Source organism: Thermobia domestica, chromosome 2 (genome assembly GCF_964235325.1).
Source record: "Thermobia domestica chromosome 2, izTheDome1.hap1.1, whole genome shotgun sequence".
Classification (NCBI taxonomy): Eukaryota; Metazoa; Arthropoda; class Insecta; order Zygentoma; family Lepismatidae; genus Thermobia; species Thermobia domestica.
This window is the reverse complement of record NC_137455.1, coordinates 294711697-294731666: the sequence shown is the minus strand read 5'-3', so window position 1 is coordinate 294731666 and position 19970 is coordinate 294711697. Positions and strand designations below refer to the sequence as shown.

General features: G+C 35.6%; 1 protein-coding gene across 1 annotated transcript in view; it reads left to right on the top strand.

Annotated features, from left to right (window-relative positions):
- LOC145678589 (uncharacterized) overlaps window positions 1–19970 on the top strand; it is an 820101-nt gene that overhangs the window by 694132 nt on the left and 105999 nt on the right. Inside the window, exon 7 of the mRNA XM_081748923.1 lies at window positions 5633–5755. Coding sequence (XP_081605049.1) covers window positions 5633–5755 — 123 coding nt within the window. The remainder of the gene's footprint in view (window positions 1–5632; window positions 5756–19970) is intronic.

Genomic DNA, 19970 nt, shown 5'->3' with positions numbered 1-19970 from the left:
CAAAACGACATGAATTTCCACCGGGAATCGAACCCGGTTTCCCCATGCCGAAGTAGCGTAAGCTATCTACAGAGCCACGAGGTAGCTCGATCGCAATGCCTTCAAATTTCAAGCCTCTTCCACCGGGAATCGAAGCCAGAAACCGTGAACCAAAGATGCGAACCCTAGCCACTAGACCAACGGGAAAGGCATAAAAGTAGATAATCAGTAGTAAAATACAAATCAATTATCCGTACGAGCTTTTAAGAAAACATATTTGCAAGGAAAAAAATCACTTCCCCGTGGAAAGGTTCGTAGTCCCTTTCTCCCGAGTGAAAATATCTGAATTCTTTAACACTTTGTCAAGTTTTAAAATGCCCTTGACAAAAGGACTTATAAACATGTTCTTGTCTCAATGCATAGTGCAACAGAATTTCTGTGGACATTTTACGGAGAAAGTGCTTCTCATCCAGAATAATCTCTAAATAAACAGGCACAGATAACATCGCAACATTACTTCTTTTGGAATACTAAATGTTACCATTAAAATAGTGTTGTAAAAACGACAAAAAATACAACTTTGTTATATACGAACTTGTACCTTTGGTTAAAATAAACAATGAACCACGAAAAAATCGGATAACTAAAGCAAACTTCATGTACTGTTAAAACGTTGGATTGTTTGTCAACAAACGGTGTTACCACAATGAAATTTGTGCGTAAAGTAATGTTTTTCTTTCTTCCTTTTTGTCATGATAAATATACACTATATTACATAATAAGAGAACACATTTAAGAAATATGTGTGTTTAATCCGTAAAAACATAATCCGTGTAGAATAATCCGGAGTTTGTTACTACAACACATTTATATATTGAATTTAGTGTGAGTACCAGACCCGGATTTTCCAATGTCTGATAACGGCGGAATCAATACCATTTTCAAAGAATACATTTTTGTTGTAAAATACTTCCTATACCACAGTAAAGATTTAGTCCTTAGCGCAGCGGTTTCCAACCTTTTCCATCTTTTGTACTCCTACTTTTTTTAAGATTGTATCATATAGTTTGATAAACAATTATACCTAAGATACTCCTAAAACAACAAGCTCTCTTTAAAAGTTCTGAGGAGATTTGCCATAGTGAGCTGTGTATGAAAATTGGTTCAGGTGGATTTAATGCCACTTGAAAGGTGTTTTAGTTCGGATTAATCATCTCAACTCCCTCCTTCGTCATTACAACTTCACGTCTAATTATATTATTTGTATACGTAATAGAAGATATGGTGCATTAACCACTGCTATTATCAGCTTAGCCTAGAACGATCCAGCCTGTAGAGTCTACTACAGGTTGGAAAGAACTGCCTTAGAGAAGGGAAACTTTCCGTTTTTCTGTTTTTCAAATTTCACTTCTTTTTTAAGAAACTATTCCTCACATCCCAACAGCACTTATGTCTTTTTAAGGATATAAGAGTATATTTCCATTTGATATACATAGTGACGTATCATTGTCTTAGTTCGACGTTTTAAAGGAAAATAAAAGTTTGAAATTATTGCAATTTTAGAATTTCGTGACTAACTTCCTCTAAAATTTATCCATTCCTACACTGTCTAACTTATATATATATATATATATATATATATATATATATATATATATGTGTGTGTGTGTGTGTGTGTGTGTGTTTTAATTTTTATAATTTGATATGTTTAAAACTGTTATGACTGAAGGGTCTTTTGCAACTAGACAAGCAAAAGTTAAGATCTGACCTTAATGGACACATTTAAGCAGTTTCTTCAGGGTTATATCCAGATCAGCATCTTGCCGCAATCAATGTTATGTTACGTTTTCAATCATTGAATTTTTCGTTAATTACAGTTTATTTAACTTGTTGAATCAACTGCAATAGAATGGAGTCCAATTAAAGCAAGTATATGTTATTAGAAGAGTTTCTTCCTGACCAACTTGACAGGTGTCCAGAATTACTTATTTTTGTAGGTTTCTTAAAATATATTTTTTTCTCATCTGTTCCAATTGTGACACGGTATTTTTAGGACAATAAGCGTAGCTCAGGTAATCATTAGTCTTAGCGTAATACTCAGACATTTTCGTATCCTTTTGACTTTTTTTCTGTCAGGTCTTTATACTTACTAATTGTTTTGATCAAATGTTGTACGTCTGTTGTGAGTAAATAGCACTGCTGTAACTATGATGATTATTAAAAATCAAAAATCCAAAAGATACTTCTTGGTTCATTTTATTAATAATAATAAAATCGTGTATGTTTAAAAATATCGTTACATGTGTTTTAATTTCTTGATCTCATTATAGTTTGTATTTATCGTTTACAAGCACTGGTTTTGGCTTATCTTTATAGTATGGTGATTACTTCCATGCTGTGTGCCGAAAACTTGTTAATAATTTTTGAAACATTGTTGTGCATTTTCAGGTAATCGGTAAGGGGCATTATGTGGCATCGGCCTGTAATACGTTCAATTATTTCTCACGTATCTCCACATTTTCTATATTTTTCAACCTTTATTACTTGCCTTAATGTGTATTTATAGTAGTTTTTGGTTGATATTACTGTGTCCTAAGTGGTTATCAAAAATCTTACTGTTCTACAAATGAGTTTAGTTTTCTTGAGTCAGACATTTCGAAGTCTTTTATTTCTATTGCAGTCTTCTCAACTCATAGTCCGTTGTAAGCGGCAACATCGAGAATCCTGAAATTAAGTCTTTTTAAAGTTTTCGATTATCATAAAAATGAAATATAGGAGTTAAGGTATTTGGAAGTTGTTTAATTACATATTAGTGATGGATGTGTAGGTGCTCCATTATGTCCGAAAGAATCTCCAGAATGCCTTTACTGAATAACACATTATGAGCTAAGACTAATCCGTATTTGTTATCTTCTCTCACTATGCTGTAGGATGGTTTCTGCGGCGATTAATCTTCTCTAGCAATATGAGATTACTGTCTTCAATCTCCTTGCCTTATGGTCGTATCGTGGAATGACGTGGACTATCGTGTAAGTCGTGAGGATGTATCGTGGACTGACTAAAAGTTCATTCAATCTGACTCAATGTGCTTCTATCTGTCTGACTGACTGTCTCGCTCTGACTGATTCTGAATGAATTCTTCTGAATCAAAAAACCTCAACCCTATAGCTTAGGTTCAGTATTTATATGGGGTAGTTGCTTAACTCATTGTCCTAATTCACTTGTGGTTTGTTCCCTTCCGCCTTCCTTGTTTCTCAAGCTGAGATTATTCACCTGCGTCTCTGCTCAATATGCATTGATCAGTTAAATTTCGATAACTCGTCGATTCTACTCGGCATTCCATGACAACACCTAAATTTACAAACCTCTGCAATCTTACGACATTTTCACATGTTGATTCTCCTTATTAGTTTTCAGTTTCTTTCTTTCAGTGATGTTGATTAACTTTCTTTTGTGTCTTTGTTCATTTACATTTATTAGTTCTAAATTGAATATCCTCTCTCTAAACTCTACAGTCAATATTCCATTTTATAATTTCGGAAATAACTCTAACTTATACCTCAAGGTGAGCCTTAAAGGTTTCGTGGAGTTTTCTTGCTCTCCATTTTCTTTTCTTTTTTCATCTGATTTAAAGTTTGTGATTATTGTTACTTGGATATTGAAAATAACGCTAATGTTAAATAGAACGCTTTTATTTTTTAAAATTTTATCCAAAGTAATGTACCAATTAAGAAAAAAAATGTGATTTATGCATGTGAAAGGATGTCAACTTTTACGGTGTACAATATAGTCCTAGGAGATTTAGAGACCGACACGTCAATAAGAAGATAAACGAGCTTTTGTCATGTGAATGATCTATAAACTGACAAGTCTTACAATTATATGAAGAAAACATATCCATTGAAAAAAAAAAGTAATTTTGAAACCTGTCATCCCGCAGGCATTGACATTCAATATTCAGTTATCATACTTTGTACTGATATTGTAGTGGTAAAAAGAGTAGGCAACACTGCGCGTAGAGGAACGTTAGCTTTAGGAATGGGAGAGGAAATAGAAGTGAGAATAGAGTGGAAGAGAGAGAAAGAGAATAAGAGACGGAAATTAGTTTGATGATGTGCTTCGTGTGAAAGAGCAAGTGTGTTAATAGGGTGTCCGCTGGTTTGACCTCTTCTTCAGTTCTCATCATTGCCGTTGCTGTGGCTAATAAAATGCAAATCATGTTTCGTCTCTTGGGACTAACTAAAAACATCTACCTCGCTTAAAATTGCATACAGGTTAAGCTTATCTAAATAAAACTAACGTAGTTTCTTTTTAAATAAACTTGTGTTTTTAATATTCTTTAAGCGTACTTTAAATAAAAAAATAATGTGGCGGAAAACCTACAGCTAAAAATTGAACTTAATCACAGGTTCGATCCTAAAACAAAATTAAAAAAAAAAAAAAAAAAAAAAACGTGTACTTGCGTTTAGTGTCTGGTAGGTAAATATACAGATGATAAGTACAAATTATAATGAACAAATCAAAAGGTGATTAGAAGAGTGTTCATATTTAAATAAATGGTTAGAACACTTTAATTCAGAGTGGAAACTCAAAAATTTCAACCTTGAAATGAAATGAAATCTTAAGTTTTACGTCTCACGATTATGCCGGCTGGTCTAGAGGAGACGGTGGTGATGAGAAATAAATGAAAAGGTGGAACGAAGAAACGGGAGAACCCCCAGAAAACCCACGCATACGGTGTTTGTCCATCACAAAGTTCATTTGGTGCAAGCTGGGATCGAACCAAGGACCCCAAACATCAGAGCTGAACGGTCCACTATTGAGCCATCTTGGCCCCAAATTTCAACTTTGATTCAAGCATCAAAATCAGTGATTTATACAGAACTTTCTAGTTGAGAAGGGTGTCATGGAAATTTTATAGAGTGTACAGTTTCCAAATTATAATTACCTTTAGAATATACATTTACTCGCACAGAAAAGAGCTTCTGATTTACGGTGTGTGGTAAAGAAGATATGATTTTCGAATGACATTAAATCGATTGATACTAAAGCAGAGAGAATTTTATTATCACCAAAGAAAAGTATTATAATACAGTTTTTTGTAAACAATAATCACACTGCGAATTATAACTTCTGTCTTCAAAAATTAACGTTGATCAGGGCGGAACTCCATTCTTTTTTATATTTATTTTTTGTATTTAAAACTAATATAATTTTCTTGTTTTCTTCAATAAGCGACATTTACAGCTGTAATTATCAACTTAAGACACGGAAGGAGAAGGACATTGTGAGTCATTTGCCAATATCTCGTTGTCACAGAAGGGATATTTTCTTATATATATATATATATATATATATATATATATATATATATAAAAGGAAAAAAGAATTCAAAGCAAGAAATTCAAATACTAAATTTGAGTATATACCTTATTTACATCGCTCCTAAATCGAGATACTGAAATCTATTTTCATACAAAACCGTGATAGCTATCACTTGATATCAATTTTGCTTTGTAACCTAGGTACATTGAACATCTTGAAATGATTTTTGTGACCTTTATAATTAATTTCCAATTGAAAACTACCACTTTTTAAATGTGTATGACAGAAATGTTCTAAATACTTATTTAAGTTTATTTTATCCTTTCAGCAAGTTCTTTCTCCCTACTCAGGACTTCAATACACCCCTCTAGACATGGCAGAATATGTATTCTGGACAGGCGATGAAAAGGGTGTCACTCTAGCTATAGAAGAATTTCTTCAAGAAGGCTTGGTAAGTATAACTCGTTTGGTTCATCTATGTGTGCTGTAAAGTTACGAGTTAATTTCCTTGTTCATAAATGACGTAAGTCACATGGCATGATTGAAGGTGGTTATACTTGAATCTTTTTTCATATGCAGTTTTTTTTAAGAAAATCAAAAAGATATGCGGAACCGAATCAAATTTAATGGAAACAATTGCGTACATAATTTAAGCGGTTTTGCGCTGAACACATAAAACTACTTAACATAGGATGAAACACTAAATCATGTAGATGACTGCAAACTTAATTTTCCCAAATGGAAATGGAACTTAAACAATATTGATTTGTATCTTTCTTTTCTTTTTTTTTAAAAAAAAAGACATTAATTTAATACTTCTACAGTAGTGGCGAAGTCAGAAAATATCATGGGGCCAATAAACTGTCATTTCGAAGAACCCGATGCACTGACCATGAGTCACCGGTTGAAATGTTCGTCGCATGGCTGCATAGACTTTCATAACCTCTTGTGAAATCACATTAAGAATTTTATTTCAATACACCGACGTGAGACGAATTGCAGTGGAGACAGATAACAAACAAGTCTCATTCTTTTTAGTTTTCTTTAAAGTCGTGCGGGTTTGAAATATTGAAGAAATTAGTTAAGATAGAAAGAAGTACTCAAATCACTGGCGCTACAATCCATGAAAGGCTATGGCTAGCCAGATGTAGCACGTACAACTGGGTGAAGTATCCTCAGTGTATCAGCTCACAGGTGTCATTATTTCTGATTTTTTGGACCTGAATTCACTACGGTATTTCTTAATTCTCGTAGTTTCAAAATGGCTTCATGATGATCAAAATAATGAATAAAATTAAATTTTTCAGTTTTACGACCCATGACTATGCTTTGGAGGCTAAAGGAGATGATGATGATAATAAATGCAATGCTGGAATGAAGAAAGCAGGAGGAAACAGAATAACACATGAAAATCTCCGTAATGGTGATTGTCCATTACGAACCCCACTTAGCGCGAGATGGAATCAAACTAGGACCCCAAGCTCCAGAAGGAAGTCCTCTACCACTGAGCCACCGCGGTCCTTGATGATGATGGGTCGACGCCAGAAAATAGTTGTCCAATTGGGTGTAGAACCAAGGACCTCGCAATGCAAAGTCACGTGCGCTAACAATTCGGCTAAGCAGATCAATATTTAGAAAAAAGAACGAACAACCTATATCTCTTTAGTACTCTTACTCGCACCCGCAGACGGTACGAGAAAGAGCCTCTTTCTCCAAAAGAAGAAAACATAATATAACCAATTTGTTTAATCTTATGTAAGGTTAAAGAAAGCTTCTGGGAAGTAAGTTCTTCGTATTATCAGGAATCATAAATGGAATATACTGTACATTAACAGATTGATATCACTATTCTAAGAGAGGATAAGCTTCTAAGCGCGTCCTTTCGATATGCTACTGGTCTACAGTGTCGGTTTATGTACGTATGTATGTACATGGTTGAATAAAATATGCCAATTTTCAATAGTTCTCACGCTTCTGTATACCGAACAAGCATCTGTTTATGTTGTTTTATTAAACGCAATATGAGTCCACTGTTTTTCTTTCTTTTATAAAGCTTTAACACTTTATATCGGGGATGCAAATAACCACTCGCCCGGGGCGAGTGGTTCATCTGTGCGGGCGAGTATTTAATGTCATACCGAAGGTAAGTAAATGATATCCGTTGTGGAATGTGAACTAGTAGTTTTTTTCCTGGGCTAGTAACATTTTGTTGCTTATTTGCATCCGTGCTTTATATGTAACTCTTGTAATATCGGAATACATTACTTTGAGTGGTGATTTTTTAATTATTATTTTACACTTCAAATCACAACAATCACCTTAACAATAGTATAACACAACAAACCAAGAAGTGAACTGTGTTCAGGGCCGGATCCAGGATTTCCTGCCGGAGGATGTACCAATAATTAATCACTGAAACTCTTAAGGGGACATGTGACAATTCCTTACCCCTGAACACTGAATCGTATTCCCACTCATAGAATGGAGGGGGTATTTTAACCCTCAAATGCATAACATGGGTCTCAGAGACCCGGCCACTTGAAGGAAGTGCATTAATTTGGTCATTTTTCACATTTGCATGCTAAATGTCTCTGACATCTTTGAAAATATATTCAGTACTAGCGTCATACAAGCAATTTATTTAAATTGCCAGAAATAAGACATTTATTGACTATTTTTTATTTATACCCCGTTATTACATAACATGGGTCTCAGAGGCCCGCTAAAGCTTTTACCCTAGTTTGTCTAGCATCTCTCAAGGAAACATCATGTTTTTCCTTTCTTAAATTATACTTAGGTATTTTTCTGCTATAGAAGTGTATGGTATCTTAGAAGAGGAAGATTCTGTGGTTGTGGTATACTGGTGTAACTGTCTGGAGGGGAGTACAGTAAGAATTTATCGTGTTTTATATGTATTATTTTCTGTCATTTTCAGTTATATATAAAATAAGGTTAGCAGTTGTGAACAAAATTACTTGAATGGATGTAGCTATGAAAGGGGAGTTGAAAATAACGGAGACACTTCAGTCCGTGATGTGTCTTATTCTTCTGATAGTAATCCGCACTATCGAACATGTATATCTGTAAGGCGATTTGAAACAATAAGAATGGTGTTTGGTTTGATAATAAAAGGACCAAGAACGAAAGGGTAAGAACAGATCTATGGTTCCTTTTCGATCGTTTCGACCCTTTTTCTTGAATAGGTGTAGAAAAAATACGTCCTGAGTGAATGCATGACTATTGACGAATAGCTTATTCCTTCTAGAAGACGATGCCAATTCAGTCAATACTGCTACATGCATAGTAAATCAGCCAAGTATGGTTGTCTGATACGATTTTGTTTTGATACGAAAACTAGCTATGCACTGGACGGAATTATATACACGAGAGAGAGAGGCAAATAACCCTGTAGCAAAAGATTTGGCCCCAAAAAACGTAGTTCTTGAGTTAGTAAAACACATCTAGAATTCAGGAAGAAAGGTATGATAATTAGTTTTCGTTTCTTTAGCAAAGGAACTCCTTGCGAGAAGTTGACAACAGTTGAAACTATAAAACACAACAAGAGTGAAGTTCCACCTATCATGAAAACAAACAAGGAAAGATCCGGGTCCAAACAAGGAAAGGTCCAGATCAGTCGTCTGAATTTGGCTTTTGTGAAAATATTATAATTGTAAGTTATGACTCCAAACGACACGAAAACGTAGTTTCTGTAAGCACAACTCACAGAGACAAAAATATATTCCAGAGATTTAAAACAAAACGGGAAATAATCATGTATTACAATAACAAGGAAGAAGCAGTAGATTATCTGGACCAGATAACAAGAAACTACACCACAAAACGAAAATCAAAAAGATGGCCATACATTTTGTTTTTCAACATACTAGATGTAGCATGTGTAAACGCTTCCTGGTGTATGAGTCTCATATGCATCTCGTTTCCAAGAATTCATCCAAGAGAAGAATTTTCCTTTTAAAAAAAGCTGACAAAAGAACTTATGTTAGCCTACATGGAAGAAGGAAATAAAATGTCCATATTATGAAAACAACAAGAACTGCACTGGAACTCTGAGGACTCGATTTCCTTAAGGACAGACTCGAACCACTTCCGGGAACGAAAGAGATGCTATAAGTGTCCAACAATTAGAGACAGAAAAAGTGAAATGGTGTGTGTATACTGTAAACGAACTGTATGTGGTGAACGCAATTTAATTCTGTGCAGTGAATGCAAGCAGTAATAGCTCAGCTTCAAAACGAATAATTTACTGGAGATATCACAACGAAAACTATACTAGTTTTATTATATAAGTTGAGTGTAAAAAAAACTGCAAAACTTACATGAAGACTGTAATGTGTATGTTAACGCAAAAGTACTCTGTGTTATAGTTATTAAAAATTTTTCAACCAAAATACTTTTATACGAGGGTTGGGGCAAAAGTCATGGCAACTATTTTTTTTTCTTGAAGATACCAGTCCGGTTGGAAAATCTGACATATACATACGAAAGGACAAGGTGTTACCTACATGTGTGGACAATGAATACCATTGAAATATCGTAATACACTAATTTATTACGGTAGTATACAGGACTATATGGCCTTCACGGTGCAAAAGAATGACAACACAGTACGCATACAGTTGATATGACAAACCTGAGCATTGAGACTCTCAAAGTAGTCCCCTGATACTTGCACCACGCGCTGCCAACGATGTGGGAGGCGTTGAATACCATCCGCCTCAGCATTTGCCACACCATGTGTGAATCGGGTCACCTGTTCGCGCACAGCATTAGCAATGTCCTCGCGTGTTGTAAACCGCCTACCACATGGTGGTTCCTTAATCTTTCGAATGAGATCAAAGTCACGGGACGATATGTCAGGAGAGTACGGTGGGTGGATGACGACACGTGCCACGTCGGTCCGCACACTGACAGGTCGTCCCGAACGTTGCTCATCACTGATTGACACACGTCCTTGCTGAAACTTTCCTACCCACTGTGCTACTGTCCGGTATGGTAGGGCATTATTACCAAGCGCTTCCACTAATTCACTGTGACATTCCATCGCATTTCACCCTCGGAGAACGGCTATTTTGATGTAAGCGCGATGCTCAACACGGGTTACTTCCATCTCGCACGACACTCACCAACTGACTGATTTCACAGGCCTCGCTGTGCTACTACCAGCTATCACAGAGCCATCTGTTGTTCTGTATACACACTATGCCTGCAGAACTTCCACACAACACATAAAAGTTTGTGATCCGCTCACATATCTGCAAGAAAAAAATAGTTGCCATGACTTTTGCCCCAACCCTCGTATTAATACAGTTTGCAAAGAGAGAGAGGGGGGGCAAGAAGCAAAAAATAACAGTCATTTGACTTTTAGCTGTGTTAAACTTTCTTGTAGTTCTGAAATATAACAAAAATTATAGAATAAAAGCATATTTCTTGTTTATTTGAAATGCGGGCCTGAGAGACCCATGTTATGCATTTGTGTAGGAAAAATTGGCCATGCATTAGAGGGTTAAAGAGAATCGCAAATGGCGTACAGGAGAAAAAATGTTCTCTCCTCGTGGCTTCTATTTTCTTCTCTACTTGAGAATTCTTTTTTTTAATCATTTTCCTTCAACCTTCAGAAAATCGACTTAAACTGTTGCTTTTGCAATGCTCCGGCTTCTTTTAAGGCCCCAACGAAAACATGACGACAGAAAATTTCGGTAAGTGTTCACTAGCTTTTCATTTTAGATAGTGTACATTTACAGAGAAGGATAGTGCACGTGCTCCGGTGCACTCCCCTTAAATCCGGCCTTGATTGTGTGTACTGACTTTCAGTGCACTTATGTTTTCTGGCCACCCTGTAAAGTAATGTAGAAAAACACTCATACTCCCCTCCCGACAAACTCCTTCAACCAACAACAGTATATAAAATAGGTCCTCCTCTCAGAACGCCACTGAACGGTTAGCTCATTCATTTGAACGGCTCAGCGGCTCACTCATATTTTTACAACTGCCAGAAGGATGTGGATCTTAAAACTAAAATCGTATTATCAGATTAATTGTGCTTTATGAAACAAATTTCAAAAAAAAAAAAAAAAAAAAAAAAAAAAAAAAAAACAATTTCAATTTTAGACTAAAACGTACCATTCGTAACAAATTCAACTTTATAAATAACAGTATTTACAATTTTAGACTAATGCAAATTATAATTAATGTTCTGTTAATTAGAATTTGTATTTAAAAAAAAGAATGAGGCATTGTTTCCCTATTATGAAAAATATTGTCATTCCCATGTCAGACGCTTTTGTGCTTTACAAATGAATTCAGATTTGATATTTAATTTATTTAGAAACTATCAGATGCAGCTTGAGAGGCCAATTCTCACTAGAATCGTAACAATTGTCAACAACTACAACAATAACAACCTAGAAAAGGACCTAGTTTAAAGAGGTTAATATCCTGGCATATTCTCCTGAGAAAACTAAAAGAAAAACCTCGAAAATTCTTTACTGAAATAACATTGACCTACGCATTACTTGTAAAGATTAGACTGTAGTTGGTCTAGATGTAAGTAAGTTAATCATGGAGGTGTAAAACATTAATGTTACAAATATAGTTTTTCCACAATCAATGCTTTCTTTTGTATAACTAATTTATAGACACGTCGAATCTCCCCTCCAAAGGCGAGTATGCTAACCGCTTAGCCATGAGGGAGTATACCCATTAAAATGTTAATGAATTGAGTTTATTAATGAACTTGAGAGAGACACTCTAACTATCCACTGCAGAAAACAGAATTCAAACATTATCTTTCGTTCACAATTTGTTATAGAGTAACGGATGTTATTACCATTAAGATGTTAACGGGTTGACCCCCATTAATGCACACGCCTGAGATAATCGCTCTAGCTATCTATTGCGAAAAACAGAATTTAAAAAAAGGGATCGCTTTTCTTCAAGAATTATCGTCTAGAATAACAGACGGCGATACCCATTAAGATGTTAATCAATTGACTCCATTAGTGAGCTCGGGCGAGATAATCGCTCTAGCTATCTACTGCGAAAAAAAAAACAGAATTCAAAAAGTCGTTTTTTTCTCAAAAGTTACCGTGTTGAATAAAGGATAATGTTACCTATTAAAATGTTAACGGATTGACTTGAACGAATAACGAACGGTTAACGGATAACAAACTAGATTGAGATAATCACTCTAGCTATCCATTACAGAAAACAGAATTCAAAAATTCAATTTCGTTCAAGAGTTATCATAGAGTAACAGACGTTGTTACCGTTAACTGTTTCACTCCATTAATTAACTCGATCGAAATAATCGCTCTAGTTATTTACTGCAAAACAAAATTTCAAAAAATCGCTTTCTCTGAAGAGTTATCATGCGGAATAACGGATGTCGTTACCCATTAAAATGTTAATGGGTTGACTTCATTAACGAACTTGGCAGAGATAATCACTCTAGCTATCCACTGCAGAAAACAGAATTCAAAAATTATCTTTCGTTTAAAAGTTATCGTAGAATAACGGACGTTCTTACCGTTAAAAAATGTTGAGAGATTGACTCCATTACTCAACACGACTGAGATAATTGCTCTAGCTATAATTGCAAAAAACAGAATTTCAAAAAATCGCTTTTCTTCAAGAGTTATCGTGCGGAATAACGGACGACGTTACCCATTAAGATGTTAACGGATTGATGCCATTAACGAACTTGGCAGAGAGAATCACTCTAGCCATCCATTGGAGAAAACAAAATTCAAAAATTATATTTCGTTAGATTGTCATCATAGAGTAACGAACGTTGTTATCGTTAAGATATTAACAGGTTGACACCATTAATGATTTCGATCAAGATAATCGTTCTAGCTTTCTAATGAAAAAAAAAAACGAATTCAAAAAAATTCTTTCCTTCAAGAGTTATCGTGCGGAATAACGGACATCGTTACCCATTAAGATATTAACGGATCGACGCCATTAACGAACTTGGCAGAGATAATTACTCTAGCTATCCATTGGAGAAAACAGAATTCAAAAAAAGTACAAAACTCTCACATCGCAATGTTCATAAATACACATGGACCTCGCCAGATAGAAGAACACACAATCAAATTGATCACGTTTTAGTAGGTAGAAAGAGACATCCTAGCATAATTGATGTTCAGTCGTTCAGAGGATCTGACTGTGACACTGATCACTATCTGGTAGCAGCGATAATAAGAGAGAGATTATCGTTAAATAAAGGGAATATTCAACATCTAAAAACGAATAGGTTTAGTTTAAAGAAATTAGAAGAGAACCAGGCGAGGGAGAAATACCAGTGTCGAATAGATTCTCGGTTTCAGAAGGTTTTGAGAGCACTAGTGTTGGGGATACTTGGATTCAAATTAGGGATAGCATTAAAATTTCACCAAGATAAAAAAAAATTAGACTCGCAGAAATACATAGGAACAAATCACGGTTCGACCAGGAATGCACCAAACTTGCGGAGAAGGGAAAACAGGCGAAACTGCGTTGGATACAAAATACGAACGATATTACACAAAATTTCGTTGACATCAGATGAGAAACTTCCAAAATGTATAGAAGAAAGACGTGCGAATTGCTGAAGGCTAAAATTAGTGAACTTCGAGGTAATAGTAAAAAAAATCGTGACATGTATAATAGTGCAGTCGCTTGGTACAAATTTCAATAAGAATATTTCTTTTCTGGATACCAGAATAAAATTTGGCATAGTTATTTACATGGTAATACACAATAAAAAACCACCGGGACACAAGTCATAGGAGCTTCTATAAAAGGAGGGGAGGGGGATAATGATTGCAATTAAGTTCTTTGGCAGTAGGGTGATAAATAGAAAGTAAAGGGAGTAAAATAAAATAATATGGGAGCATTTACTAATTATTGCGTTGAATTATTGCGTGTTAAGATAGAATATAGTGTCCCTGGTGGATGAGTGGCTCCACTCGTCGCCTTGCAATCTAGGGGTTCCGAGTGCGATTCCCGGTGGGGACACAAGTGATTCGGATCCTTCGTTAAACTGTAGGAGCCGTCCTTAGAACGTCATCATCATCCCATGGAAGGCAATGGCAAGACCACCATGGGTTCACCTTGTTCAGGGACCTTCGGGCCAACTACCTGCGCTCGGACAGAACACCGATCATCATCATCATCAAGTAGAAAATTAAAAATAAAATTATATGTACAAAAGGGTGTTTCAAATCTACTCTTTTTTATCTCGAAAATTGCTAAAATAAGAATGTAACCTTAATGAATATTCCTTCCTTGCTTTCTTTTTTAAAAGAAATTGCGAACAATTTTAAAGAGTACTATATTTTAATCGTTCTGTACTAGAGATGAAATGCTTGTCTGAGTCTCATCTATCAATTACTCACTCACTGTATACATTGTCCATCACAAGAGCATAAGGAGGTACACTGCATGTTCAAGCTTTGACATTTGCATTTGTTCATACACATTGTTTTGCAGTGGCAGCAGGTTAATTCCGAACATTTCATTGATACTTCTGGAAGAACTATCCATAATGGTGTAAGCCATGGTGGAGAATCTGAGACTTTCCATCCCCAGTCGGTAACATCAGGAATGTCAGGCTGACTCTGTAGACACTGTCTCCAAACGCTGGCTTGAAACATTGTTCTTTTCAAGTGATATCTTAAAACATCTTCAGTAGGGGGTATATTTTCAAGGGATCTATTCTTCTGTGTGAAAAGTATCCTTCTGCATTCATTGACTGTTTTTGTTGCGCTGATTGTATCATACAGAAGCACTGTAAAATACTGTATCATATCAAAATCATCATTAGATAAAATGAATGAGGTAGACAATCGAATAAAGAAGTCCGTTAGTTCTGGCAGTGTCTTCCACACATTCCAAGCTTTAGTTTTACTAATCCCATGAAAAGAAGATGCTGTGTCACAACCCGTGTAAGCATGAAAAAACAGCACTGCTTCACAAGTTTCAGGGCATAAATTTTGTAACATTTCACAGAGTGAAAACTGCTTCTGTTTTTCCCAACACCGTAAATAAAGTACAAGTTCTGCAAATCGAGAGCCTGCAACTCCTTCAGGGCCGCTGCAGCAATTATTATTACATCTGAATCTACTGTTGAAATTACATTTATGTGGCCACATAAAACTGCATCTTTCACATGTAGAAGAATTGTTGTATCTGCTTCTTCATGTGAACAAGGAGACAGTTGGTTGTTGTTATGATAGGATCCTACGCAAATTATGAGGTCTTCATTAGTGCAAATTACAACCTTACATCCAATTTCCAGTGATTCAATTTCAGAAGCAAGTAAGTGGAAAAGTTGCTTTTATTTTCATCAACTTGCAAAAATTTCCTGAACACCCTTGGGAATGGTGTTGATCTTTTGATTAACATTTTTTCTCCAGAACCTCGTTTCAAACGAGTGTCAGCCTTACGACTTCTTGCCAAGTATCTGTCAAATATTACATCAACTCTATCAAATTTCTGCAGGTGAGATTCTACGGCAGGTCGAAATATTTTGGTTGCAAATTCTCCAAATGTTTTAGATGAACCTGGAGTAAGAGAATGTATAAGGGCAGCACCATCTATAACAATAGCCGAGCAAAATGAAATACTACAGTCACTGACATGATTCTCACAAACATCTGAAGATAAACAGGTAATGTCAGACTTTCATAATCTGACAGACTGTAATGACAACAGGTAATGACAGACTGTCATAATAACAGACAGACAGGTCATAATGTCAAACTTTCTTGCTGGTTTGTGAAGTTCGCCGAACTCGCTAATGGAGGGAGGATATGGGTGAGTTTCGTGAGAAACGTCAGGTTGCCTAATCTGACTCGCCACATACAATTTGCATAATATATTTACATCCTTTCTAAGGACTGTTATTTGCATTTGAAGTTTAGATTTCCCCTTTGTCCTTCTGTTGTTAAATAACACTAAATTACACCTTTTAATTACTGTATGAATTGATGTTTTCTCTTCAATCAACCTCTCTTGTACACAATTTTCATACAGACATCTTCCAAGATTCCTGCCTTCTCTGACCGACTTCTCTGCATTTTTTGTTGCACATATTTTCTAACTGCTGTTGTTAATATATCTTCTTCAAATAGATTACCATAGTTTCTAAAGGAAGCTACAACATCTAAAACGTGTTCCTTATATCTCTTTTCAAAAGCTTTGCTGTTTTCCTTATGCTGTACGTCATTTTCATCACCTGCATCTTCTTCACCATCGAAAACTGAAAACTGTCCTTCAAAGTCAGATATCATTTTTACAACATCTGGCCCTGCAACCATCCATTTCAAAAGTGCAGTAGGTTTGTCAAAAAGTCCTATTGCTCCACCAATTCCTTTAACTTGTTTGTTATTTTGCTCATGCAAATGGTCATCCGCTATTGCTGAAAATGCTCGATTGCTCTTATGACTTACGAATTTGCCTTTCATGAATTCTTTATATATAAACGAATGGCCCATCTCCAGTTCTTTCAGTGTTTTGATGAAAACTGGCAACCAGCGGGCATAGTTTGTGTGATCTAAAACAAACATCCAGGGACATATATCTTCCAGAATAGTTTTGAATTGTACAACATTTCCTTCACGCACACTTTGTAAGAAAGAGAGCAATAGAATCTGTAGTTCCGTAGTTATTGACCAGAAAATAAATTGCGGAGATTCTTCATTGCGTAGATTACACCATTCGTTAAAATCTAAATATGACATTCCTTCAGAGACATTGATATATTTATATGCTTCGTATGCTTCTGTTTTCAAAATATATAGTGCAGCCACTGTTACTTGGTGAACGCGCTTGACACGAGAGCACTTTGATATTTCTCTAGCATCAACTAATATATCAGTCCATGAGATTACTGAGTTTACTTAAACAACAAGAGATTACTTAAAAACACATAGTTAACACTTAACTACAATAATACCTTTGGATTTACTTATAAGGTCTGAACACGTCATTTAAAATTTTAAAAACAATTTTTTCGTTGTTATTACAGTAAATAGCATGTTTAATTTTGCATTAAAATTGATGTAAATATGCCATAATTCTTTATATTTGTAAATCTATTACCTTAATATTTTTAAAAGCGCGTTACTTGAATTTAGCATGCCAATGAACATATAAACTGGCCCGAAGAACGTTAAAATTGGAGTATTTTCAGTTTGTGCAGCCATTTTGGACGCCATCTTGAATTCTGTCCGACGGAGTGATCATCGGTTTTGTGTCCCGGCGGATTTTCATTCAACATGTTATAATTAATAAATGTGCCAAGTTTCATACTGGTATCCAGAATAGAAATATTTTTGTGCCAAGCGACTGCACTATAAGGGCATCAATAAATTTAAGAAATGGTATCAACCTTGTGCGTATAATTTAAAGAGAGATGTCGGAACAATTCTCACAAATACAGATAGCATCTTGAATAGATGGAAATATTTCTTAGACGATTTGCTTAACACGCAGTCAAAAACTAATGTTCGTGAGGAAAGGGAAATACACACAGCAGAACCATATATTCCAGAGCCTAGCCGAACAGAAGTAGAAATCGCTATAAAGAAATTAAAGAAACACAAATCTTCTGGTATAGACGAAATTACTAGACTAAGTTAATTTTAACTGGAGGGGAAAAGTTTGGTACAAGATACACAAACTCATTCTCCTTATCTCGAACAAAGACTCGCGGATCAAAAGCAAGATGTGGCGCGGCGCGTTTTCGTGGAGAAGCAAGTCATTTGCCCATTTAATCGGCGGTTAAAATATTCCTCACGGATCCATACGAGATGTTTAGTTCTTTGGAAAGCTCTCGAATAGTCATTCGCCTGTTTGAACAAATCATTTGTGCCACTTTTTGCACGTTTTCATCTGTTTTTGACGTTGAAGGACGTCTCGATTGTTCCTTGTTTTCAGCCGACTCTTTGCCGCATTTGAATCGCTCATTCTACTTGTAAACAGTCTCCAATGCTACCGCTTTATCACCATACACTGATTTTGACATTTAGTGAGCTCCTTTGTCACTTCTTGCAGCTTAGAACAAAACTTAATGTTGGCGCGCGACAGACACTCTTAACATGTCCTCACTCTTCTGCCTCTGGAAGCCAATTAACATGTTACAACTCGTTCAAACTCGACACTGACTGTGCCAATGGTTTACGCTACCGGGCTTACTAATTCAAATTGATACAACATCGATAGATGTCACTGTGTAACTACATTCACCGTACTTTTCGATCACACCTTGTATATCGAGATGCCGAGTACCTATGTTAACTTTGGGGCCTCCAGTCCCTCAACTTCCAAGGATCGGCGCCTATGAGTGCTTCCTTAAGATATGATACCCATCCGAGACATTAGTATTTTCTGCGAGACTTCGAGTTCAGACGAATTCTATATGAAAGTGGCAAAAGAAACAAAACAAAATATTACCACGGTAATAAATGGAGCATTTACTAGTGTTTTAACAATTCTTGAAAGATTCTGTGTTTTGGTGCTGTAGCACTAAAAATCACACCTTAAATGTATTATTATAATAAAGCTTTTTCGTTCAAAGATTTATTTGGATTATTATATATATATTTGTTACTTATTTTAAAATGATGAATGTCAGTGGCGTATTTAGGGGCCATCAGGCTCAACCTCCCTCCGAAGTAAATTTGTTAGTTCTTCGCATTCCTCGTACAACAATAATACTTCTTACCATTTCTAAGAGTGTCATTGACTTTCCATTTTCTTATGCTCTTTGTTCAGGAATAATACTGTATTTGTCAAATTTCATTCCATGTAAGAACTAAGTCCTTTTGTTCTGCCTTTCGTCCTTTCTATTATTCTGTTTATTTTTCTTGATATTACTTTCTTTCGTTTCGCTCATCATACTTTATCGACCGTTGTCACTTGTGATTCAAGTCGATGTCATCAGTAACACCAAAACTAACTAAGAGAAGTTGATAAGCGAAACTGGTGTTCCATACCAACTTCCGCGGATATCAACATGACGGGACTTCAGTTATTATAACAAAGGTAAAATTATATCGTTTAGTTAGATTTAAAAGAAGGAAATGTTTGAATTAAAGAAAATCAAAACGGGGAAATAATCAGCCCAGGAAATTAGGTAGGCCAAGAGGGTGCTTCCTTTTTCTTGTATGCATAAAATAAAGGGTTATATTCACTCCTAAATTTTTGTATCATATCATATAGGATTTATCGGTCTGCAATTCTTGTCATTATAACAATTTATCCATAAATTAAAATATTTTTAATTTTCAAATTCAGGTGGGCATTTGCCCACTTTCTTCCCTGTGTTGGGCATAGCCCCTCGAAACAAAATCCTAAATACGCCATAGTTTGTCTTCAACATTGGGAGGTGGGCAGATTTGAGGCTTATTCTAGGGAAGGGAGTTGAAACTCAGATTTCTGAGGTGAACCTGTTGTAGAGTATATTATATATTAGACGATGTAGATGAGGTAGTAGTACATATCAGCATTACAAATCACTGCCGTGAGCACATTTTGAAATCTGAATATTTATAATTAGTATGTTTCTAATTAGGCATCTACAAAGATCCACGTTAAAACTATTTGATAATAATATAATAATATAAATGATGATTTCCCCAAAACTATGAAGAAAGAAT